The sequence below is a fragment of the Penicillium brevicompactum genome, assembly GCF_028827555.1.
Source record: "Penicillium brevicompactum strain IBT 35665 chromosome Unknown utg000003l_segment0_segment0, whole genome shotgun sequence".
Taxonomy (NCBI): domain Eukaryota; kingdom Fungi; phylum Ascomycota; class Eurotiomycetes; order Eurotiales; family Aspergillaceae; genus Penicillium; species Penicillium brevicompactum.
The window spans coordinates 3,314,705-3,339,561 of NW_026623206.1; the positions used below are offsets into that span (position 1 = coordinate 3,314,705).

General features: G+C 54.8%; 5 protein-coding genes across 5 annotated transcripts; 3 read left to right on the forward strand and 2 right to left on the reverse strand.

Annotated features, from left to right (window-relative positions):
- Window positions 1-43: 43 nt before the first annotated feature.
- Window positions 44-4,028, reverse strand: N7506_005128 (inositol polyphosphate kinase VIP1; the record flags this gene model as incomplete). Its single annotated transcript, XM_056954422.1, has 3 exons — window positions 44-137; window positions 194-1,526; window positions 1,589-4,028. 3 exons carry the CDS (start codon window positions 4,026-4,028, stop codon window positions 44-46), a joined length of 3,867 nt encoding a protein of 1,288 aa, XP_056813311.1.
- A 710-nt stretch (window positions 4,029-4,738) lies between these two features.
- On the forward strand, window positions 4,739-8,072 carry N7506_005129 (rRNA-processing protein UTP21; the record flags this gene model as incomplete). Its single annotated transcript, XM_056954423.1, has 5 exons — window positions 4,739-4,849; window positions 4,906-6,390; window positions 6,451-6,699; window positions 6,774-7,412; window positions 7,464-8,072. The coding sequence occupies 5 exons, from the start codon at window positions 4,739-4,741 to the stop codon at window positions 8,070-8,072; spliced, it is 3,093 nt and encodes a 1,030-aa protein (XP_056813312.1).
- Window positions 8,073-8,795: 723 nt separating this feature from the next.
- On the forward strand, window positions 8,796-11,004 carry N7506_005130 (transcription factor IIF subunit TFG1; the record flags this gene model as incomplete). Its single annotated transcript, XM_056954424.1, has 3 exons — window positions 8,796-10,127; window positions 10,188-10,475; window positions 10,534-11,004. 3 exons carry the CDS (start codon window positions 8,796-8,798, stop codon window positions 11,002-11,004), a joined length of 2,091 nt encoding a protein of 696 aa, XP_056813313.1.
- Window positions 11,005-11,704: 700 nt separating this feature from the next.
- N7506_005131 (tetrafunctional fatty acid synthase subunit FAS1) lies at window positions 11,705-17,962 on the reverse strand (the record flags this gene model as incomplete). Its single annotated transcript, XM_056954425.1, has 1 exon — window positions 11,705-17,962. The coding sequence occupies one exon, from the start codon at window positions 17,960-17,962 to the stop codon at window positions 11,705-11,707; it is 6,258 nt and encodes a 2,085-aa protein (XP_056813314.1).
- Window positions 17,963-19,143: 1,181 nt separating this feature from the next.
- N7506_005132 (trifunctional fatty acid synthase subunit FAS2) lies at window positions 19,144-24,849 on the forward strand (the record flags this gene model as incomplete). Its single annotated transcript, XM_056954426.1, has 3 exons — window positions 19,144-19,657; window positions 19,747-24,677; window positions 24,739-24,849. The coding sequence occupies 3 exons, from the start codon at window positions 19,144-19,146 to the stop codon at window positions 24,847-24,849; spliced, it is 5,556 nt and encodes a 1,851-aa protein (XP_056813315.1).
- Between the last annotated feature and the right edge of the window lie 8 nt (window positions 24,850-24,857).

Here is a 24,857-nt window from a genome sequence, read left to right on the forward strand (position 1 = left end):
AATAGCAACCGTCAATTACTTTGCCAAAGCATGGGTTATCTTCTCACACAGGGGAACTGCCACGGGGCGAGCCCTCCTCATGAGAGATGTGTTTATCACTCAGGTTCACTGCAATGAATGTTTTGGGCAGCTCCACCCTAAATATATGAATTAGCAAGATGTCCTGGGGCACCTAAGCAGGGGAATCACTCACGTATTGAACTTCGCCTTGAGAGTCTCAATGACCTCCTTCCAGTCTTGATGGGCCGTCAGGCTTCGCCGAGGAGCGCAGCCGATGGAGTGTCGGGAGTCGAGTTGCACATCGAGAGGGTCGAAAGCGTGGCATCCCGGGCTGACCGAGATGCGAATGGAGTAGGAATAAGAGTCCGACTCGCTATCGCGGGCTTCGTATAGTTCAAAGCAAATTTGAGACAGGTAGTCGAGCTCCGGGATTGCACTCCGGGCAATCTTGGTCTGAATCCCACCTTCCAGAATACAGTTCAGAAGGGTGTAAATGTGGGACTCCTTGGTGAAGTAGAAGAAAGATTTGGCATCCTGTGAGGCTTGCACCTCTTCCAAGTCTCGAACAATCTCCTGAAGCAACGGAAGCGATGTCAAAAGTCCGATTTCCAACTTCTCACTGTCGGTGATACCGTATTCCTGGGGTGTCACGTAGTCAAACAAGACCTTGGCCAGCTTGAACAGTTCCCGAAGTTTCGAAAGTCTCTCGTCCATCTTACATTTGGAAGAATTGGAGCCCGGAAAGAGTTTGAAGTAATGATCATAGGAGTCATCGAGCGACCGGAGGTGCGGCAGGGATTCAAGCGCCTGCAGACGCTTCCTCAATCCAAACCGATGCGCAAACGTATGAGGCTCGTCAGACCTGTCACTTCCAGGCTCCTGAGATTTGCCGTCTGGACTTCCATCGGATTTGGTTGCACACTTGCCTTTGATGCTCTCTTTATCATCGTCATCACGCCCAATGTCTGGGGGCATGAAGACCCACTCCAAAAATTGTCTGTTGTGGAGGGCATCGAACTTCATGCTGTCATAAAGTTCAGAGAACTTGCTGGGATCAACCTTCTCGGTGTCACAGAACTCTGCGAACAGCTTCTCCCATCGCTCTTTGAAGAGGCGAGGATCTTCACCGGCACACCAGCGACCTTGAATGTTGTCGATATCTGGATGGTCCGACTGTGGATCACTCGGAGCTGCCTGAGCCGGATTTTCAGGATCATTTGATGGAACAGGGGAAGCGTGCGGTGAACCCTCAAGCTTCTCAAAGTTATGATGCATCACACTCCGGTGGAACTTCATCAACTGAACCAGCGTAGAAAGCACAACCGAGGGCTCTGGAATGTTACCATCCTTGGGCCAGGCAAACTGTGATGGCGCCGAGCCTTCTCGCAAGAGCAATTTCAGCTTCTTCTTGACCTTGTCCATGACATCTTTGGCGGCATTCGAGTCGTCGAGCAAGTCCTTGCGAACCTGTATCAAGTCCCCGGGAATATCCTTCTGGTCCAAAAATGAGCAAGCCCAGATTTGTGCTGGTAAGCAAAGTCAGTTAACTGTGTATAAAGACCGAAGGAGAAAGGCATCTGAAACTCACCACTAGTGCTTACTCTGCGCTCCGAGCTGGTGAATAGCCGAACGTTGTTCAACGCTTCCCGGTTCATCAGCTTCAGGTCGTCACGCATGTTTGATCCAAGATCCTGGGATTGGTAACGCGCAGCGTGGGTAGGCTCGCCACCCCACTTGATCACAAGTTGCAATTTGTCCAGGATCAAGTCGTTCTCGGCGGCGGAGAACCGAGAAAAGGTAGCGCCTGAAATAGAATCACTCCGTGTTTGTGATCTGCGCAATTCCTCATTCTCCGGGGTTTCTCCTTCCACGGGCGACAAGGGCTCCTCGCTAGCCTTGCCCTCAGGCAATGGGGGAGCATCGGCTGGTGTGCTCTGCTCTTTCATTTCCTCTGGCTTTCGTTTCCGGAACATGGGCTTGATCTGTACCTTGGTCCCAGGCCAGCCACCCTTCTTCTCTAACGATGTGCGAAGCAATTTCAGCTTCTCCATATCCTCTAGGCCCTGATCCATAGCCACCTTGACAGCATCGGAAACACTGGCCAATGCAGCTGCTCCCTTGATGACTATCTCTTCCTGATGACCCTTCAAAAGATTCACAAATGGCTGACTATGGAAGGTAAACTTGAACTTCTGTTTCGGAGTTCGGTCGGCGTGCCGAATCACCGCAACCATTCCCTTCAGTTTCCAGGAGTGTTTGGAAGCAGGAAGAGGTGGAAGGGCTTCTTCGTTTGCGTGCTGAATTGAAAGAGCTGGGGATTTCGAGTTCGAGGGACTAAAGCCCCTGGAAGTCGTATGCCCTTCGCGAGAGTTGAGCTTGCTGAGAGCAGCACCGACATCGGGAGCCTCTACCCCGGAAGATGAAGCTACCGAGGGAGTGGCAGTGGAAACCTCAGAGGGAGGGTTTTCGTGGCCCTTGTGGGGAGGCTGGCTACCGTAAAGCCTTGATGTGCTAGGTGACTTCAACAGTGTCTTCAAGGCCTGTCGGTGGGACCCCACTGTGCTCCTTCTGGATGAGCCCATGTCAGGGGATGGCGGCTCGGAAGGCTCAGGTCCCCCTTCGCATTTCCGTCTTTCGCTTAGGAAGATGTCCCTGAGGATATTGGCACATTTATCGTAATAGTCGTTGTTGTCCTTGACAAAACTCCAGCCGTTGACATCAATGACGTAGCTCTTATCACCGACTCGGAGCATGTCGAAGCCACAGATTCTTTGGCCGAATCCATTGGAAATTTTAGAGGCGATCACCGCCTCCTCTTTGCCGAGTTTAGTGATGTATCGAATTTCCTTGCCGTGAGTATTGCGACGAACGAGTCCGTCCACCACGGGTGATTTGCGCGTTTCCGCGTGACAGAAATCGGGACCAACAGTATACGCCTTCACATCCTCGGCATTGTCAACACGGAGGAATTGTTCATACAGGTAACTGGTATCTTTCTCCGTCACGGACCTCGGAACTGAAAGTGTGGGATCATACTCAGAGCTTTTGTTGCCCACCTTTCGAAACAGGCGTCTTCCGCCTCCGCCATACTGTTGATCATTGGGGAAGTAAATGTGGATATTGTGGTCCTCGCCATTGACGGGCTTTTCCACAAAGGGCTTTTTGAACACCTTTCCATCGACGATCAGAGCCTCTCCGTCTTCCGACATGGAGACATTCTGGGTTCGAGGGGCACCGCCACCGATTCCGCTCTCGGGGCCTTCGAGTTTCACACCAGTCAATTGGTAAATGTGCTGACCCAGTTCTGGTGACTCTAGCACGGGACCACCATCGCGGTTGACCTCGATGCGCTTCGGGGTGGGAACGCCCATGTGATCAAGGATCATCAGACAGAGTCGTCTGTCCCACAGAACCTTCTGCATGGGTAGGTCATTGACACAAAGAGGCTTCCGAAGCTTGGCATACGCAATAGCCTTGTCCAACGGGAATCCATCCGAGAAGAACGCGACTAAGAAGTCACACACCGGCCAATTTTCCACTGCTTCATCAAGGATCACCTTGTCTCCGAAGACAATCACCTCGAAGTCGCCTCTGGATTGCAGCCGAGTCAGGATATTCTGACTCGGCTTGCTGCGTGCTTTCACATCCAAGGCACAGACACCGATCCGCCACGGCTTGAGGGAGCTCGATTCCATCTCGCTGATGGAGCTTGCGGCGGTGCTGGCAGCAGTGCTCCCACTGAACCTCCTGGGCGCACGGCTCGACGAGCGTGTGGATTGTCCCATCAAACCGATGGTACGGGCTTCGGAGGCCTCCTTCCCCGGCTGGCTAGGAGACGATTTTCCGTGCTGGGTGGGCTTGGCCGAAACCAGCGTTGTCGGTTCGGGGACGAGCCCTGTAGGCGTCTGATCGTCGGATTCGGGTCCCAGATCGGGCGATGGGGGACCTGCCGTCGACGCGAGCCCCGTGGGGAGTCGCAGAGAGTCCACATCGGCATTTGAGCCGTTGCTATGCTCGGTGCTGGCCATTGGGGAGATAAGGCCCAACGGACAGGAGGGGCAAAACTGTGGGGAGATATGGGCTGCAGGCGATGGGAGGAAATTGAAATTATACGTCAATTCAATAGTCTAATGCCGCCATACGGACATGACAGATAAAGATGAAAGGCGTAATTATGCAGGAAGCTCGAGTGACACCGGATTCTGTAGGCGGAGAGCAGAGGTTCACCGTGTCTTGGCGATGATTTCTATACTTTTTGGCCTTCTTTCTTCTTTCTTCTCTCTTTCCGGTCCTATACTTGGATACTAGAGGACTGTTATAATGTTTGATGAGCATATTAGGAGCATGATATTTCTGTTCTTCTATTCTTAATCAGATCTATACGCCTGGTCTCATTTATATCACATTGCTAGGAACAGATGTGGGCACGTCATTTCAAATTGGAGCCATGGCCACTGTTGTATAGTCTCTGATATTGCAAATCCTCCCCAAGCCCAAAAGACGACTTCCCTCAGACCTTTCATCTGTATAATCTTATTCTTAGATTGGGACTGCACATCTATACTCGAGTGTCCGTCATGTACAAATATACTCCTATCCCCAGAATAGAAGGCGGTCAATACCATGCAGGACTGGGCGGGGCAGAAAAAAAACAGCAAAAAAAAAAAAAGATCCAGCCGAGCTTAAACAGACTTGCGACTAGGTCGGAGATAGGCGTTGGACTGAATATATTCCAAACATGCCTTCTGTGAATGATAATGTCAATGCTCCTATCGCCAAGCGACAGAAGCGAGTCTCCAAAGGCACCAATGTCGGACAACGAGGCTCAAAGATCTTCGCGCCTTTCCGCGTAAGTTGACAAGCCATCGGTATCTGGACTTCTGACTGACGATTACCTTGATAAAGACATTAGGATTGGTATCCCCAACACCGGTGCCATTTACCTCGGTGCGCCTGGGTAAATCGACCTACCAAATTACGACCTCTGTGGGACACTCTCTGCAGACATACGACCTGCGCAAAGGACTGAACCTGGTCTTCTTAAGTCGGCCGCAAACTCCAGAGATTATTACAGCAACATGTGCGTGGCAGGACAAGGTTTTCGCGGCGTGGGGTCATCTTCGCTCGCAATCCACCGGAGGAATCTGGGTGTTCAAGCGTGGTAAAAAGGTCGCGGCTCTGTCAGGTCCGGCGGATCTGAAAGGCCCCATTGAGCGATTGGTGGTTTTCGGTTCGTGGGTAGTTGGCTGTTGGGCTGGAGGCATTGAGGTCTGGAAGACAGGCACTTACGAGCACTATGCCAGCATGCGACCCCAGGCTGGTCAGGGCTCCTCCTACACTGGTGTCATGTGCAACATGCCCACCTATATCAACAAGGTCTTTGTTGGTCGAGCGGACGGTGCGATCGATATCTGGAACCTACGCAGCGGCAAACTCATCCATACGCTGCCCCCTACCTCCCCTGACGCTGGGCCTGTGACAGCCATTCAACCTACACCAGCTCTCTCACTTGTCGCCGTTGCCTACAAGAGCGGCGCACTCGCAATCCAGAATGTCAGCTCTGGACAACTAGTTTTGAAGTTGAAGAATGCATCTTCCCGGGGTCTTCCCGTGACATCCATTACATTCAGAAGCGACGGGCTGGGTGCCGGCCATGACGGTCGCAGTGCGGGTATCATGGCTACTGTCTCGAGTGGAAGCGGCGACGTTACCATGTGGGACCTGAACAACGGAGGTCGCATCGCGGGTATCCTGCGTGGGGCTCATCGTGTTTCGAGCGGTGAACGGGCCATGGGTGCGAACCGTGTCGAGTTCCTGGATGGACAGCCGGTGATTGTGTCTTCGGGCGACGACAATTCCTTGAAGACATGGATCTTTGACACCATCCCCTTCTCGCCGATTCCTCGGCCTCTTCATATCAGAAATGGTCACTCCGCCTCTGTTAGCGCTCTTGACTTCCTGCCCGGGTCGTCTGACGGATCTGATTCGTCCGGCAAGTGGCTGCTGAGTGCCAGCAAGGACTGCAGCCTCTGGGGACTCAGTCTGCGCAAGGATAGCCAGCACACTGAGATCTCCCAGGGCAACCTCGAGCGCAAGGCCAAGAAGGCAGGCCCATCGACCGGATCAAGCCCCATGTCATCCGAGGAGCTGAAAGCCCCTGAAATTACTTGCATTTCTAGCAGCCTGAATCGTGATGGTGGAATGGGCATCACTACATCTGGCCCGATCTGGTCAAACCCAAAGGTGACAAACGCCGATGCTTCTAACACAACAGGCTGGGAAAGCGTGGTAACTGGTCACCGAGGTGACAAATTTGCACGTACCTGGTTCTGGGGTAAAAAGAAGGCAGGCCGCTGGGCATTCCCGACAAGCGATGGAACAGAAGTCAAGGTATGCTGAGCCACTGGCCACGGAAATTCTCTCGAGATCTCGGCTAATCTATATTCACAGAGTGTGACGGTGTCCCATTGTGGAACTTTTGCAGTCATTGGATCTGCAGGAGGATCTATCGATATGTTCAACATGCAGTCCGGCCAGCACCGACAGAGCTTCCCGGCTCGTCTGCCAGCTTCACGCTCTAAGGTTGGTGCGCTGGCCACAGCAGCCGTATCTTCCAAGCACACCAAGGCGGTTACCGGTTTGATGGTCGACAGCCTGAACCGTACCGTCGTCAGCTGTGGCTTGGACGGCAAAGTCAAGGTATGCTTTCCCTTCGGATCCTTTCGATTCCTTCTCTCGCTGCAAATGTGTGACAGTAGCTGACTTTTGCGTAGTTTTGGGACCTGCTCTCCGGAAAGTTCATCGATGAGCTCGATTGGAATCCGATGACCGCCATTACTGGACTCCGTTACAACAAGGCGAGTGAATTAGTCGCATTCAGCTGCGACGATCTCTCCATCCGCGTGATCGATCTTGAGACCAGGAAGCTCGTCCGTGAATTCTGGGGATGCGTGGGCCAAGTCAATGATTTTATTTTCTCCAACGATGGACGCTGGATCATCGCAGCCTCCATGGACTCAGTGGTCCGAGTGTGGGATCTGCCCACGGCTCACTTGGTGGATATCTTCCGCGTATCGAGCACTTGTGTTGCTCTGGCAATGTCATCAACAGGTGAATTCCTTGCTACTGCGCACGCTGGAAGCATCGGCATCAGTCTTTGGAGTAACCGCAGTCTTTTCATGCCTATCTCCACCAAGAACCTGGATGAGACCACCATCGAATCCATTAGTCTTCCGGCAACTTCGGGAGAAGGCGGTGCGGGTCTGATTGAAGCAGCCTTCGTCGAGCCGACCGAGGAAGACGAAACCGATGGCCCAGTTTTGACAACTGACCAGCTTTCGAAGGATATGATGACACTGAGTCTTGTCCCCAAGAGCAGGTGGCAGGCACTTGTTCACTTGGACACCATCAGAGTAAGAAATATTCCTTGCAGAGACATTGATCCTCAGCTAACAATTTTCCAGGAGCGCAACCGTCCCAAGGAAGCCCCCAAGGCTCCCGAGAAGGCTCCTTTCTTCCTTCCCTCTCTCCTCGACAAAAGTGGTCCAGATTCAGCTCAAACTGGCTCGGAGCTGGACAGCGACATCGGGTCGCTGGCAAAGAGCGCCGAGGCCGAACGACTGCGAATCGCCAAGGTGCAGAATGGCCAGAACCCTGGCTCTATCCAGTCTACCTTCACGCGCACTTTGGCTTCTGGCCACCAGTCCGGCAACTTCGACTCATTTGTCGATCATCTCAAGTCCCTGTCCCCGGCCAAGGCCGATCTTGAGATCCGCTCCTTGGATCCCCGGGTGCGCGATGGGCACTCCGAGCTCTCTGATTTCGTTACTGCCCTGACGTGTCGTCTGAAATCCAAGAGAGACTTTGAATTAGTCAATGCTTGGATGGCGGTGTTCTTGAAGATCCATGCCGACACTGTTGGCTTAAGTTCCCACCGTGATGAGCCCGAGTATCGTCTGTTGCAAGGTGCTCTGGCATCTTGGGCCCAGGAGCAAGAGTCAGAGGGCAAGCGCTTGGCTGAGCTGGTGGGATACTGTCGTGGAGTGGTTGGGTTCCTGCGCTCCGCGCGGTAGAATTGTAGAACCCTGAGTGGTATATAGCCTAGGGAGGGAGTTCACTGGTGAATCTCGAAGTCCCTTCCACATTTTTAATTTGATCTATGTCTAAATCAGCGTGTGCATTCTATCATTGTTTCTTCCAATGTTCTCGTGTAGATGAGGTATATAACCTTGCAAACCTCTACGTATAACCCTTGGAGGTAATGGAACAGGACATCTGGTGTCATCCTTGGAGTGGATGTGCACATAGTACGTAGTTGTTCCCTCAGTTCTGGACGAGCGCTGGAAGTAGGCTACATGAACTACTTGGGAAATCTTTGAACGCCATGAATCCCGGCACACTAGAGTGATACTTCTTTTTATATGGTAAGAGTAGGGAATCTGGATATATTTCGGGAATCGCAACTATCTGCCCCAGATTAATTCCATACTAATTACATTCACTTGAGCTACATTAGAGAAGACTCAATAACCCGTGAATAGAAACATTCATTATGAATAAAAAAGTAGATGAGATACAAAGACCATTCAGTCATGGCCAAAATCTGATTAGCTAAGCATGCTGTCACTGCGGTGAAGTGTGACATCGTCAATGTCCATTGATTGTCTGACACCCTCTTTCTCCCGTCCATCACCTTCTCTTGTCGCGCGAGAGAGAGACCAAAAGCTTTCCATTTGTTCTCTTCATTCTCTCGCCGACCCCAAACGGTTCTCACACAACCGCTTCAGTTCGCCATCATGTCGACCCCAACGAATCCCTCCAATGCTCGGACCCCAACCGGACCAAATGGCGCACCGCTGCGAATGCGTCGCCCCAAAGCCGCTGATCCCCTTGTTCGACCCAAAAGACGGCCTCTCCCCAAAGCAGCCACCTCGGCGGTGGGTGGCTACAGGACAGCTACGAAAACACTTCCCACGCGCCCATCAGAGTCTGCGGCGTCCGTGTTCCAGTCAGAGCGGCCCATGATCGAGCTTTCAAACAATGAGATGTCAGCAAACGGATTCAGCGGACCTCTGCTCAGCAACACATACCGCGACTACCCCGTCGTGACGACAAAGCGAGCTCTGATGGAGGGACTGAAACACCATGTTGCGCGATTCGCCTCGAAGAAGAGCGTTGATCCCCGAGATGAATCTCAATTCACACGGCCCGTGCGACTCCACCGCCGCGACCCGCGTTCGCGAACGAACGATCCCAATGCAGGCAGAACTGAGATCGATGGTGAGCCGATGGACGCAGCTGAACGTGAAGCTTATGATGCCCGAAAGGACGCCCGCGAGAAAGAGCGCGCCCAGAACCTCGCTCAAATTGCACCGGCCCTCGGCTCGACCTCGAAACGTCCAAATGCCCCCAAGCAGAAGACACAGCAAGTTTTCAAGTCGGACATGACCCCCGAGGAGATCGCAAGAGCACGGATCAAGTACGAAGAGGCTTTGCCCTGGCACCTGGAGGATTTCGATAATCAACACACTTGGGTTGGAAACTACGAGGCAGCTTTGTCTGAAACCCATGCAGTGTTCGTCATGGAAAACGGCAAGATGCGAATGATCCCGGCTGAAAAGTGGTACAAATTCAACGCGAAGAGTCAGTTCAAGGCTCTGACGATCGAAGAGGCCGAGAAATTCATGGCCAAGAGAGTGAAAGACCCCCGATGGTTCATGGAAAAGCAGCAGCAAATGGAACAAGAGAAAGAACTAGAGACATATGCCAAGCAGCGCAAAGTCTATGCCGGAAAGCAAGCCGCACAGGCGGGCAAGGGCGAGGGACTTGAGGCCGGTGAGATGGATTTCGAAGAAGATCGCTTCGCCGATGACGAGGAGCATGATGACCTGTTCAACGAAGATGAAGATGCCAAAGACGCTGAAAAACGAATTAAGGAAGACCAGCTCAAGGCTAATGTGTTCAACCTCAAGGATGAGAAGGAATACGACGCAGAAGAAGTTCGAGAGAAGCGAGAGCGAGAGGCTCGACGCGTACTGGGCAAGGGTGTTCGCAAGGCACTGAAGAAGCGGGAAAGGAACTACGATTACAGCAGTGGTTCTGATGCTAACCCATACTCGGATGAGGAGGTATGTCATGGTGTGCCCCTAGTGTGATCGAACCCAAGCTGATTTAAACCTCCACTCTAGAGCTCCGACGACAGCGAGACCGAACGCGCCAAAGAAGAAGAGCGAAAGAAGGCAGAGGAAGAAAAGAACCAGAAAGACTCCGCAGCCTCCAGCAAGGGCAACAACACACCATCTGGTCGGCCCAAACATACAGACGCTTTGAAGAAAGCCGCTGGGTCTCGGAAGAGACTTGGATCGCCCAACGGCTCCGACGCCAGCGGCACCGACACTTCTCGAAAGAAGGTCAAGAACCTTCCTCACATTTCATCCCAGCCGCCATCGCGCCCGATCTCTCCCTCGGCGCTGCAAGTATGTGAAGCAATTCCAATCCTACAACGACCGTCCCAGGATATGCTAACTAATCTAGACTGGCAAGAAGCGTGTGCGCGCCAACAACCCCGGAGGTGCAGGATCTGGTAGCGACGTCGACACCGGCGTCGGATCCGGAGCAGAGATGACTGAGAGTGGCAAGATCAAGAAGCTGAAGCTCAACCCGCCGATGGGTTCCCGTAGTGGTACTCCGCAAGGCTCTCGCGCCGCCAGTCCCATGGCAGGCCGACCTGCTGGAAGTCGCGCCAGCAGCCCCGAGGACCCCACGAAACGCCAGGCACGCATGTCCACGCCTGTCTCTGGGAACCAGACCTTCCCCACCGCTGGAGAGATCCACGCCGCTATCCCGGCTGCTGGTATTCTTAGCAGCGACTTGCTGAAGATCTTCCGTCCTCGCATTGGTGGGTCTAAGGAGAACCACCGCCGATTCATTGCTATTGTGAGGGATGTCAGTGTTTACGGAAAGGAAGATCGCATGTTGCGTCCGGGGAACTGGAAGGGTAACTGAGAGCGCTCTTCTTGCTTTTGCTTACAATCCCTTTTTAATGTCTATATGCAAGCGCAGCTTCAGCTTAGCACAAGACTTCTGTACCTATTCGACCAACGATTGTTTAATACTATTCCTTCAGCGTATTTCGCTCCCTTTCGTTACTCCCGAATCAAGAGGACTACATGCCCTGTCCATTGTACTTCTTTACACCGCGACAGCTACTGCACATCTTGTGATTAGGCTTACATTCTGGAAATATCGAGTACTACCTTTGAGTATACGAAAGGAGCTTGGCCGAGGGCATTGGATCTACCCAATTCACCACTAATTTAGTTACTACTCTGTCCAGCTTCCTAGACTAGTCCAGACAGACCCCTTGATCCTAAAGCAGAGACGCTACCCATGGATATCGTACGTAAAGGTCCGTGTATAAAAGCTACATGTAGACAATAGAACTATGATTCGTTTTGACGTTTGTTACTTGGGTGCTACATATTACATTGGTGTTATGTACGAAGATATAGAGAGAATAGCAGGTCTAAATGGTGAAATGGAAGAAAATAACAATTGAAAACTATAATAAGTAAAGAAAAGATTCATTTATATGCACATTAAAAAACTCCGAGGCTTTGAGGCATATCACATCATGACCCGATGAACAAACAGAAAAGGTCTATCAAAAACACACATTATAGAGGGGGAATCAAGGATGAAGTGATCATTTTTCAACATTGGTGTTGCCCTCCTCGTACTTCTCCCAGTTGGCCAGGATAGAGGCAATGCGAGGGGAGTTGGTGAGCTTGTAGACATCCTCGAAGTACTCCTTGGTAATCTCGAAGGGACGAGCCGTGACGTTGGGGATGTACTTTCCGACGAGCTTGCTGGGATCGATGGTGGTCTTGTTGATCTTCTTCAGCAAGAAGGAACGGAAGGGCTTGACACCGGAGCGCAGGAAGGTACTGTGGAAGGGCACATCGATACCCTTGAGAGGGATGGTGGCGAAGCCACGCTCGAGCTGGATGGGACGGGGCTTGGCCTCGGTTTGCTCGACACAACCCTGGATGATGCTGACCAAGTGCTCCTTGACGTCCTCCAGAGACATGCTCTGCATGAGGGCGGGGATGTCAATGTTCTGCGCCTTCAGGAAGTTGAGGAGGTTGGTGAGAGTGTCAAGAGCACGGAGGTCACCAGCGGCAACGTATTGCATGTTGGCAACGTTGTAGTTGACAATCTCCAGCAACCAGCCGGTGGTCTCGGCAATGACTTCCACAACGTACTGCAGGGCCTGCTCGTTGAAGGTCTTGGAGATACGGCTGGGGTTGACAGCACACATGGAGTAGTTGGAGCGGCCCTGAGCGTCACGCTCGACAGCGACCTGCATGGTCAGACCACGGTAGAACACGACGGAAACCAAGCTCTCGATGGGCATGACATCGGCCAGAGCGGCCAACGCGGAGTATTCACCGAGCGAGTGACCGGCGAAGCTGCTGTCGCGCTGAACCAGACCCTTGGAGCGCATGTCCTCGAAGCTGGCCTTCTCCATCAGAGTCAAGGCAGGCTGAGTGAACTGGGTGGCGGAGAGAAGACCAGTGGGGGAGCGGTAGGTGTAGGAAGCAGTGTTCTCATCAACCTCCTTGAAGATCTTCTCAGACTTGATGGATCCATCGGCGTTGACCGACTCGAAGGTCATCGACATGTAGTTCTGGCGGATAGCCTTACCACGAGGACCACCGAAGTAAACGGTGAGCTCCTTGGGGTTGTTCTTGACAATGTCGATGATGGAGAGACCGTAGTTCTCCATGAAGTGTCGATCGGCACGGTCCCAAACCTCCTGGGCAACAGGGCTGCTGCCGTAGAGCTCCATACCCATACCCTGCTCCTGAGAACCTTGACCAGTGAAGACGTAGGAGGTGACAGGCTGCTCAACCTCCGCCTCACCCTGAAGGACCTTGTCCTCGGTCTCCTTGTTACTGGCCTCGACCTTGATGATCTTGCGACCGGCAATCATACCGACGTGCTGCAGCTTGACGGTGATCATGTCATTGGGCAGAACCATGCCAACCAGGGAAACCTGGAAGCCACGGACGCGACCGATGTTGTTCTCGGCAGCCCAAGTCTCGACGAGACTGCGGACGGCGGCACTGCTGTACATACCGTGGGTGATGGTACCGGGCAGGTTGGCGTAGCTGGAGAAGACACGGGAAACGTGAATGGGGTTGTAATCGCCGGAGACGCGAGCGTAGGTCTCGTTGGAGGCGGGGGCACGCAGCTCGAGGGCGGTCTTTCCACTGAGAGGGATGGGGTTCTCGAAGTACACCGGCTGCTCGATGGAGGTTCCGTTACGCTGCAGGTAGTCGATGACGGGGTTACCGTGGGAGTCACCAGCCTCGTACTCAACAGAAGCGACCTGGATAACCTCCTTGGTGGGCAGCTCGAGGAGAGCCTGTCCAATGGTCTGGACATTGCTGAAGACGGTGTTGTTCTTGAAACGGATCAAGCTCTGCAGACGGAAAGTAAGGGTCTGGCCGAGGAGCTCGGTCTCAGAGTCGTCCATGCGGAACCACTCCTTGGAGCGGAGGATGGCAACATCGCGGCTGGTGGCGAGATGAACCTGCATGGGGACCTCGTCCTTGCGCTGGAAGGTGTTCTCGAAGTCGGTGTAGGCACCGCGGTACAAGAACTGACTGGTCACATGCATGATGGCCTTACCCTCACGCTTGATGGTACCGCAGACCTCAACCATCTTGCCAGACTCCTGGTTGATGACGGCGTTGATCTGAGCGGTAGTGTCCAGAACGTCACCAACCTTGAGGGGCTGGGCACCGGGAACCATCTTGAAACCGTTGGACAGGTGGACCAGCTTCAGCAGATCTCCATCGATGGTACGGGGGAAGATAGGCTTGGTGATAGCCTTCCAGCCCGCCACAATGGCAAAGTCCATGGGAGCGAACACTTCCTTACCGGGACGGTCAACGAAAGCCTCACCAGTGTTACCAACGGCGTGAACGAAGTCGGCAACGGCCTGGGAGGTGATGGTCTCACGACCACCGCTGAAGGTGGCAGTGGTGGGGGTGTCGAAGGGCACGTCCTTGTTGCCGAACCAGATACGGTAGTAGAACTCCTTGATGCGGTCGTTGCGGTCACCCATCACCTCGCGGATGGGAGCGTATCCAGTCTCCGGGTGGTAGGTGAACAAGAAGTTCAGGGGAACGACACCGTTCTCAGCGGTGCGACCCTCGAAGAGAGTCAGGCTGATCTGGCCGTTCTCGAGGACCTTGGCCTCAACAGTCTTGACGAGCTTGCCAGACTGGTAAGGCTCGCGGACACTGATGGCCATCTTGGAGGGGTCGTTGGGGTTGGAGACCTCAACGTGCATACCGGCGGTAGGCGCAACAATGCGCTTCATGGGGTTGGTCTGGAAACGGTGACCCTGGACGTAGACATCGGCCAGGAACAGGGCGTGTCTCCAAGAGTAGACACTGCCAGCCAACAGACCCAACCAGCGGTCGAGATCGGGCAGGACCGCAGAGGGAGAGGAGGACAGACGGAAGCTGACCTTGTTGGCCTCCTCAATGACGGTGAGACCATCGATCTCCTGCTCGGTATCGGTGTTCAGGAGCTGACCACCGAAGTATTCAATGACAGGAATCTTCGACTTGTCACCACCGTAAACATCACGCAGGAGGCCTTCGATGTGACCCTTGTGAACGCCATCCAGAATGTCCTGAACGGGCTCATCGATGATGTTGGAGTAGCGAGCAGCCATGGGACCCTGAAGAATACAGGTACGACCGACATCTTGGCCAACAACAGCCTCAAGATCCTCACTCTGCCACAGGGAATCCTTCTTGAAGAAGAACTCGAAGGTCTCGTCAAGGACGGGAACGAAGGGCACGGGCTTCTGACCGCGACGCTGGCAGAGAAGCAGGAAGTGCTGCACATCCTGAGCGTTGATCAACTGATCAGCAGCAGCGGGGTAAGCAGCAAGAATGCTGTCGACAGCAGGGTAAGGGGTGTCGATGTCAGAGTAGCTCTGGAGCAGGGAGGCCTGACCCTCGGCAGTGGTGAAGCGCTCCTCGACACGGCGGAGGAAGTCACCAGCCAGTCTCTTCAAGGAGGGATCGATCCAGCGAGACTCGTGCTTGATGTACATGAGGTCAACCATGCGGTGAACGACCTCGGTGTAGGTCATATCCTCCAGGTCGACGGTCTCACCGGCAGCGTTGCGGCCGAACCAGACCTTGTGGAAGTCATCGTTCAGCTTCTTGATGATGTAGTTACGCTGCTTCTTCAGCTCGGGAACACGCTTGGCCTTGTCCAGCTTGAAGATCTTCTGGTCCATCTCCTGCCAGAAAAGGACACCACGAGTGGCGAGCTTGTGGATAGGCTCGCCCATCTCGGACAGAACGGTGATGACACCACCGGTAGCCTTCTGGTAAGTCTTCTCCCATTCCTCGTCACCAACACCGGGGGCCTCGGCGATCGCCTTCTTAGCGTTGTAGGAGGTGTGGGCCTCCTTGGCGATCATCATGCGACTACCGAACAGACATCCGTCGAAGGGCATGGGAGGGTAGCCGTACTTGGCGGACCAGGTACCGGAGAGGTAAGGGTAAGTGTCTTCAGCACCGCCGAAACCACTGCCAGCAACGAGAACGATGTTGTCTTGCTTGCGGATGCGGCCGTACATCTGGAGGATGGGCTGGTGGAAGTCCTCGAAGGAGTGGTGACCACCACCACGACCACCGGTCCACTGAAGGATGATGGGGAACTTGGGGTTGGCCTTGGCCACGTTGATGACCTGCTGAATGGCATCGACGGAACCGGGCTTGAAGGCGATGTGCTTGATACCCAGGGTCTCAATGTACTCGTTGGCAACCTCGATGGAGGGCACACCGGCACCAATGGTCAGACCCTCGATGGGGACACCCTCGGCGCGCAGACGGCCGATCAGAGGGATCTGCCAGGCCATAGCACGGGGGTTAACGTAGATCAAGTTGATAGTGATACCACGTCCGGGAGGAATGGTCTTCTCAATCTTGGTGATGGCCTCAGTCATGGTCTTGGCGTTGTAGTAACCACCACCAGCCAACTCAATGTGGTAGCCAGCGTTCATAGTAGCCGCCACAAAGTCCCAGGCAACGGTGGTAGGGGTCATACCGGCAACCATGACAGGGGGGATACCCAGCAGACGACTCATCTTGGTGTCCACGTAGGTCTGTCCGGCGGAGGTTTGGGTGAGACGAGGGCCGTGTTCCTTGACCCAGTCCACGGCAAACTTGACCGAGTGCTCATCACGGTCGAAGAGCTCGGGCTTGTAGCCGACCTCGGCGTTGGTGCCATCCATCTCACCGGCGAGAATGACTCGGACACCGGTACCGTCCTTGTTGCGGTTGGTCAAAACACCCAGACCCGAGATACCACCGGGGCCAAAGTCCAAGATGTGAGTGGCACGGGGGAAGACAGTAGCCTGCTCCCAGTTGACGGCATCGTGAGTAATCATGCGGATGAGCGAGGGAACGATGCTCTTGTCACCGAGTTGACGAAGGTCCTCTCCGGTCTTGGTGTGGAAGACGGGAATGACCAGCTCCTTGGCAGAGATATCGACGACGTCCTCCAAATCCTCCAGGATGCGGTCGTACGCCGAGGAGAGGTACTGGCTGTGGAAGGGAGCGGTGATGGGGAGGAAACGGTTGACAAAGCGGATCTTGCGCTGAGTGAAGGGCACACGGTTCTGGTCGAGTCCGGTGGCGGCCTTGACCTTGCGCAGACGCAGGTTCAGACCGTACAAGGAGATGGGGGGACCGGTGACGACGAAGTTGCGAGCACTGTTGACCAGGGAGATGGAGATGTGGCGGTCCTCGGGCAAGTGCTGGTTGGTGGCATCGATGTGTTCCTGCACCGCAGCGAGGGAAAGATCGCGGATGGACAGCATGGGAGTGGGAGTTCCCTCACCGTTCTCAATGGAGTCCTGCAGCACGGAGGGGGCAATGGAGGTGCGGGGGTAGGCCTGTTGACTGCGCAGACCGATCCAGAAGAGCATGGTCAAGGCATTGCGGGATGCCTTAGCGAAGGACTCCCAGCTGGTGGCGGTCGCAATCGCGGCCGCGGTCACCACACCCTGTGAGTGACCGGTGGTACCGAGGAAGCGCTCCAGAATGTCTCCCGGCTGGCGGCCCAGCACGCGACAGGTGACAGTGTAGTGAGCCAACTGCACCAGACCGATCAATGGCAGACTGACGGGGGCCGACACCAGATAGTCGATATCTGGCTGTGTGTCCCGATCCTGCAACCACTTCATGATATCCAACCCCTTGGGGTACAGCTTGCTAGCCTCGGGCTCGTGTGAGAGAGACTGCAGGAGCTCGGCGGAAGAAGTGATCAGCTCCTCGACGAAAGATGGGTAGGTGGTGTAGATGTCGCGCAATTCATCGAAGTACTCCTCAATGTTTCCTTGTCCGCCGAACACCGAGTAGATGCCAGCCGCCTCGTCCGACGCCGCGCGGAACAGGGCCGAGTCGTAAGGCTTGGTGGGCCGGCCCGCCGCCGCTCGTCCAGCGTAGTATGCCTCGACGACCTGGTTCTTCTTGGACACGATTCCGGGGAGCGCAGCTGCCACGGCGTGCACATCATTCCCGCGCATGAACGCCCGCTCAAATTCATTCAGGACAAGCTTCAAGACATCCAGAAAGTTGCCCTGGGCATCATCCTCCTCCTCGAGCTCGTGGGCTACATGACCAATGTAGCGGGCCACCAGCTCGGTCACTGATGAGGGCTCCTCATCTAAGGCCAATTCATCTGTGGGCTCGGGTAAAGAGGCTGTGAAGCTATCCTTCAATTGGGATGCATGGAAGTGAAGCGAAGTAGGAACGAGGAAAGAGAACTCGAGAGAGCCATGCGAGAGGATAAGAGGGCGGAGGGATTGCGAAGATCGTGGGGTGTTGATCCCGGTCTGGGGACCGGTGGATGTGCCGTACATGATGTCTCTCTTCAATGGCACGGAGATGTGATGGAGAGGGATGGTCGTTGATCAAGATGGAGAGAGAGAGAGAGAGAGTCTGAATAAGGAGAGACCAGGACCCTAAATTAGAAGAGGGGTTGTTTTGTGCTGGGACGATTAGCACAGTGCAGGGGATTCATATTCTCTCGACCGACTTACTGTAGACCTCTGTATAGTTATTCCTGAGGGCCCCGACAGGTTATATTAATCAAAAGGAAGAAATGGACACGACAGGAACAAGCCAAGGGAACAGATATACAGGAAGGGGAGAATGGAGCTCAGAGGATTGGAAAGCGCAGAAAAAAAAGATCCGCTGTTGAACTGCAAGCGGCCCGAAAGGGTTTAGCGCACGAGGAGACCCGCCCCAATGGGTTGCGACTGGGTTGAACCCGTTGAGGATTGGGAATTACCACGCAATTACCCTGCAATTACACTGCAAATACACTGGGATTACCTCCTTTTGCACTGTACATGTTACACCAGTATTCTATTTTGTTGTCATGGCTGACTTTCTCTATCAAACCCCAGAGTTTCTGCTAGTCCGCCGCCATGACCTGACACGCTCACAACCGCCAATGGCTGCATCTCGTTGGGAACTAGATTACGCCGATTGTCGGCTCCGAATATGATCCGCGGAGGGCCGCATATCACTTCTTTAGTGTCCGATCTAAAGCTCGGGAACGCCCAACAGAGCTCTCACCACTTTACGAGACCGCGACCCTCCAGAGCTCCATTGCTCCGGATAAGAAGTACAGGGAAGAAGTAGCGTAATAGCTGAATATTCCCTACTTCCCCATCTTTTCAACTAATTAGAATCCTCCCCAAAAAAATAAGTGTAGAAGGTGAGTGGTCCCCCTGTTATGGAGTTGGTTCCAAAAAAAAAAAAAAGCTGTGGGAAAATTACCAATACCGGTATTAATTACCAACTGGCTCTTCCCACCTTTTTTTCCTCGTTGGAACTGGCCTGGCATCCTTTACTCTCTCTCTGACTTGTGGTGTAAAGGTCTAATCTTCTTCCTCTTTCCTTTTGCTACATATTCCTCTACCTTCATTCCAGCCCCCCTCCCCCTTGGGCTTCTTATCCGCATTCGTCAAACGGACGTTGCGTCCTTAATACTCGTCTTTTTGTTTAATATCAATTGATACCCATAACTTCCATCATGCGTCCGGAAGTCGAGCAGGAGCTCGCCCACACGCTCCTGGTGGAGCTGCTGGCCTACCAATTCGCCTCCCCCGTCCGATGGATTGAGACCCAAGATGTCATCCTCGCCGAGCAGCGCACCGAGCGCATTGTCGAAATCGGTCCCGCAGATACCCTGGGAGGCATGGCACGACGGACACTAGCCTCCAAGTACGAGGCCTACGATGCCGCCACCTCAGTGCAGCGCCAGATTCTGTGCTATAATAAGGACGCCAAGGAGATCTACTACGATGTCGACCCCGTGGAGGACGAGCCCGAGCCCACCCCGGAGGCCGCGCCTTCAGGGCCCGCAGCCCCGGCAGCCGCCCCTGCAGCGGGAGCTCCTCCCCCTCCCCCCAGTGCCGGCCCCGCGGCCGCAGTCGAAGATGCCCCTGTCACAGCAGTCGATGTACTGCGCACATTGGTTGCTCAAAAGTTAAAGAAGAGCCTGGCAGATGTGCCACTGTCAAAAGCCATTAAGGATCTTGTTGGAGGTGAGAATCAGAACACTTTGCTTTTTTGCTTTTTTTCGCCTTGATCTTTTTGCGGGGAAATTCAAATGCTAACCAATATTTGAAACCAGGCAAGTCCACATTACAGAATGAAATCCTGGGTGACCTGGGTAAAGAGTTCGGTTCCACACCAGAGAAGCCCGAGGATGTCCCTCTCGACGAGCTCGGTGCCTCGATGCAGGCCACTTTCAACGGCCAATTGGGCAAGCAGTCCTCTTCTTTGATCGCCAGGATGGTCTCCGCGAAAATGCCTGGTGGTTTCAACATCACCGCAGTGAGGAAATACCTGGAGACCCGCTGGGGTCTGGGAGCCGGTCGTCAAGACGGTGTCCTTCTCCTCGCGCTCACCATGGAGCCCGCGGCTCGTTTGGGATCCGAGGGTGATGCCAAGGCCTACCTGGACGATGTGGCCAACAAGTATGCTGCTAGCGCTGGCGTCAGCCTCTCAGCCCCTACTGCCGGTGGTGACGGCGGCGGTGGCGGCGGTGGTATGGTGATGGACCCTGCTGCTATCGATGCTCTGACCAAGGACCAGCGTGCCTTGTTCAAGCAGCAGCTTGAGATCATTGCCCGCTACCTCAAGATGGACCTCCGCGAGGGTGAGAAGGCTCACGTCATCTCCCAGGAGAGCCAAAAGGCGCTGCAGGCACAGCTTGACCTGTGGCAGGTGGAGCACGGTGACTTCTACGCCTCCGGCATTGAGCCCTCTTTCGACCAGCTGAAGGCCCGTGTCTACGACTCCTCATGGAACTGGGCTCGTCAAGATGCCTTGAGCATGTACTACGATATCATTTTCGGTCGTCTCCAGGTCGTCGACCGCGAGATTGTCAGCCAGTGTATCCGCATCATGAACCGCTCCAACCCCCTCCTCCTTGACTTCATGCAGTACCACATCGACAACTGCCCTACCGACCGTGGCGAGACCTACCAGCTGGCCAAGGAGCTTGGCCAGCAGCTCATCGAGAACTGCCGCGAGGTGCTCGAGGTCGCCCCTGTCTACAAGGACGTTGCTGTCCCTACCGGTCCTCAAACTTCCGTCGATGCCCGTGGAAACATTGGCTACAAGGAGGTGCCCCGTACTAGTGCTCGCAAGCTCGAGCACTACGTTAAGCACATGGCTGAAGGAGGCCCAATCTCCGAGTACAGCAACCGCACCAAGGTCCAGAACGACCTCAAGCAGGTCTACAAGCTCATCCGCAAGCAGCATCGTCTCTCCAAGTCTTCCCAGATCCAGTTTGACACCCTGTACAAGGATGTTGTTCGCGCTCTCGGCATGAACGAGAGCCAGATCATTCCCCAGGAGAACGGCCACGCCAAGAAGGGTGGCTCCGCCAAGCGCACCCTCAGCCACCCCGGCAAGGTTGAGACCATTCCCTTCTTGCACTTGAAGAAGAAGACCGAGCATGGTTGGGACTACAACAAGAAGCTCACCGGCATCTACCTCAATGTCATGGAGTCCGCCGCCAAGGACGGTCTGAGCTTCCAGGGCAAGAACGTTCTCATGACCGGTGCCGGTGCCGGTTCCATTGGTGCCGAGGTCCTGCAGGGTCTGATCAGCGGTGGTGCCAAGGTCGTTGTCACCACCAGTCGCTTCTCCCGTGAGGTGACCGAATACTACCAGGGCATGTATGCCCGTTTCGGTGCCCGTGGCTCCCAGCTGGTTGTCGTGCCCTTCAACCAGGGCAGCAAGCAGGATGTTGAGGCTCTGGTCGAATACATCTACGACACCAAGAAGGGTCTCGGCTGGGACTTGGACTTTGTCGTTCCCTTCGCCGCCATTCCCGAGAACGGCCGTGAGATTGACAACATCGACTCCAAGTCTGAGTTGGCTCACCGTATCATGCTGACCAACCTGCTCCGTCTTCTTGGTTCCATCAAGACCCAGAAGCAGACTCACGGCTTCGAGACTCGCCCCGCTCAGGTCATCCTGCCTTTGTCTCCTAACCACGGAACTTTCGGTAACGACGGTCTGTACTCCGAGTCCAAGCTCGCTCTCGAGACTCTCTTCAACCGCTGGTACTCTGAGAACTGGGGCCACTACCTCACCATCTGTGGTGCCGTCATTGGCTGGACCCGTGGCACCGGTCTCATGGGTGGTAACAACATGGTCGCTGAGGGTGTTGAGAAGCTTGGTGTTCGCACTTTCTCCCAGCAGGAGATGGCCTTCAACCTTCTCGGTCTGATGGCCCCTGCCATCGTCAACCTGTGCCAGCTTGACCCCGTCTTCGCCGATCTCAACGGTGGTCTTCAGTTCATTCCTGACCTGAAGGGCCTGATGACCAAGCTCCGCACCGACATCATGGAGACCAGCGACGTTCGCCAGGCTGTCATCAAGGAGACCGCCATCGAGCACAAGGTCGTCAACGGCGAGGACAGTGGAGCTTTGTACAAGAAGGTTGTCGCGGAGCCCCGTGCCAACATCAAGTTCGAGTTCCCCAACCTGCCTGATTGGGAGGAGGAAGTCAAGCCTCTCAACGAGGGCCTCAAGGGCATGGTCAACCTGGACAAGGTTGTCGTTGTCACCGGTTTCTCCGAAGTCGGTCCCTGGGGTAACTCCCGTACCCGTTGGGAGATGGAGTCCCAGGGCAAGTTCTCCCTGGAGGGCTGTGTTGAGATGGCCTGGATTATGGGTCTGATCAAGCACCACAACGGTCCTCTCAAGGGCAAGGCCTACTCCGGCTGGGTTGACGCCAAGTCCGGTGACCCCGTTGACGACAAGGACATCAAGCCCAAGTACGAGAAGCACATCCTGGAGCACACTGGTATCCGTCTCATCGAGCCTGAGCTCTTCAAGGGTTACGACCCCAAGAAGAAGCAGCTGCTCCAGGAGATCGTCATCCAGGAGGACCTCGAGCCCTTCGAGTCTTCCAAGGAGACCGCCGAGGAGTTCAAGCGTGAGCACGGAGACAAGGCCGAGATCTTCGAGATCCCCGAGTCTGGCGAGTACACCGTCCGCCTTCGCAAGGGTGCCACCATGCTCATCCCCAAGGCACTCCAATTCGACCGCCTTGTCGCTGGTCAGGTGCCCACTGGTTGGGACGCCAGCCGCTACGGTATCCCCGATGATATCATCGAGCAAGTCGACCCCGTCACTCTGTACGTTCTCGTCTGTACCGCCGAGGCCATGTTGTCTTCCGGTATCACCGACCCCTACGAGTTCTACAAGTATGTCCACCTTTCTGAGGTTGGTAACTGCATTGGTTCCGGTATCGGTGGTACCCACGCCCTGCGTGGTATGTACAAGGACCGCTTCTTGGACAAGCCCAAGCAGAAGGATATCCTGCAGGAGTCTTTCATCAACACCATGAGCGCTTGGGTTAACATGTTGCTTCTGTCCTCCACCGGTCCCATCAAGACCCCCGTCGGTGCTTGCGCCACCGCTGTCGAATCCGTTGACATTGGTTACGAGACCATTGTTGAAGGCAAGGCCCGTGTCTGCTTCGTTGGTGGTTTCGATGACTTCCAGGAGGAGGGCTCTTACGAGTTCGCCAACATGAAGGCCACCAGTAACGCCGAGGATGAGTTCGCTCACGGCCGTACCCCTCAGGAGATGTCTCGTCCTACCACCACCACTCGTGCTGGATTCATGGAGTCCCAGGGTTGCGGTATGCAGCTGATCATGACTGCTCAGCTGGCCCTTGACATGGGTGTTCCCATTCACGGTATCATCGCCCTGACCACCACCGCCACTGACAAGATCGGTCGCTCCGTTCCCGCCCCTGGCCAGGGTGTCCTGACCACCGCCCGCGAGAACCCCGGCAAGTTCCCATCTCCCCTTCTCGACCTGAAGTACCGTCGCCGCCAATTGGATCTGCGCAAGAAGCAGATCAACGAGTGGCAGGAGTCCGAGCTCCTCTACCTCCAGGAGGAGGCCGAGGCCATGAAGGCTCAGAGCGACGAGACCTTCAACGAGTCCGAGTACTTGCAGGAGCGTGCTGCGCACATTGAGCGCGAGGCCGTCCGCCAAGAGAAGGATGCTCAGTACAGCCTGGGCAACAACTTCTGGAAGCAGGACTCCCGCATCGCTCCCCTCCGTGGTGCCATGGCCACTTGGGGTCTCACTGTTGACGATATTGAGGTTGCTTCCTTCCACGGTACTTCCACTGTTGCCAACGACAAGAACGAGTCCGATGTGCTCTGCCAGCAGATGAAGCACCTTGGACGCACCAAGGGTAATGCACTCATGGGTATCTTCCAGAAGTACCTTACTGGTCACCCCAAGGGTGCTGCCGGTGCTTGGATGTTCAACGGTTGTTTGCAGGTCCTGGACAGCGGTCTTGTCCCCGGTAACCGCAACGCCGATAACGTTGACAAGGTCATGGAGAAGTTCGATTACATCGTCTACCCCAGCCGCAGCATCCAGACCGACGGTGTCAAGGCCTTCTCCGTCACCTCCTTCGGTTTCGGTCAGAAGGGTGCTCAGGTCATCGGTATCCACCCCCGTTACCTGTACGCCACTCTCGAGAAGTCCCAGTACGAGGCCTACAAGACCAAGGTCGAGGCCCGCCAGAAGAGAGCTTACCGCTACTTCCACAACGGTCTGATCAACAACACCATCTTCGTCGCCAAGAACAAGGCTCCTTACGAGGATGACCTCCAGAGCAAGATCTTCTTGAACCCTGACTACCGTGTCTCCCTTGACAAGAAGACCTCCGAGCTCAAGTACTCCTCTGCTTCCCCCGAGGCCAAGCAATCCGAGGCCACTCGCCAGACCGTCGAGTCCCTCGCCAAGGCCAACGCCGCCGAGAACTCCAAGATCGGCGTCGACGTCGAGCACATCGATTCCGTCAACATCGACAACGAGACCTTTGTTGAGCGCAACTTCACCCAGAGTGAGCAGGACTACTGCCGCCAGGCGGCTTCCCCCCAGTCCTCGTTCGCCGGCCGCTGGAGCGCCAAGGAGGCTGTCTTCAAGTCCCTCGGTGTCAGCAGCAAGGGTGCCGGTGCCGCTCTCAAGGAGATTGAAATCGGTGTCGATGCCAACGGTGCCCCCACTGTGAACGTAAGTACAACATACCATTGCTTCTCCCTTCATAAACAGCCATGCTAACTCACCTTTCTAGCTCCATGGTGCCGCCGCCGCTGCCGCCAAGCAAGCCGGTGTTAAGCAGGTCAGCGTCAGCATCAGCCACAGTGACTCTCAAGCCGTCGCCGTTGCCGTGTCGCAGTTCTAAGCGTGTCG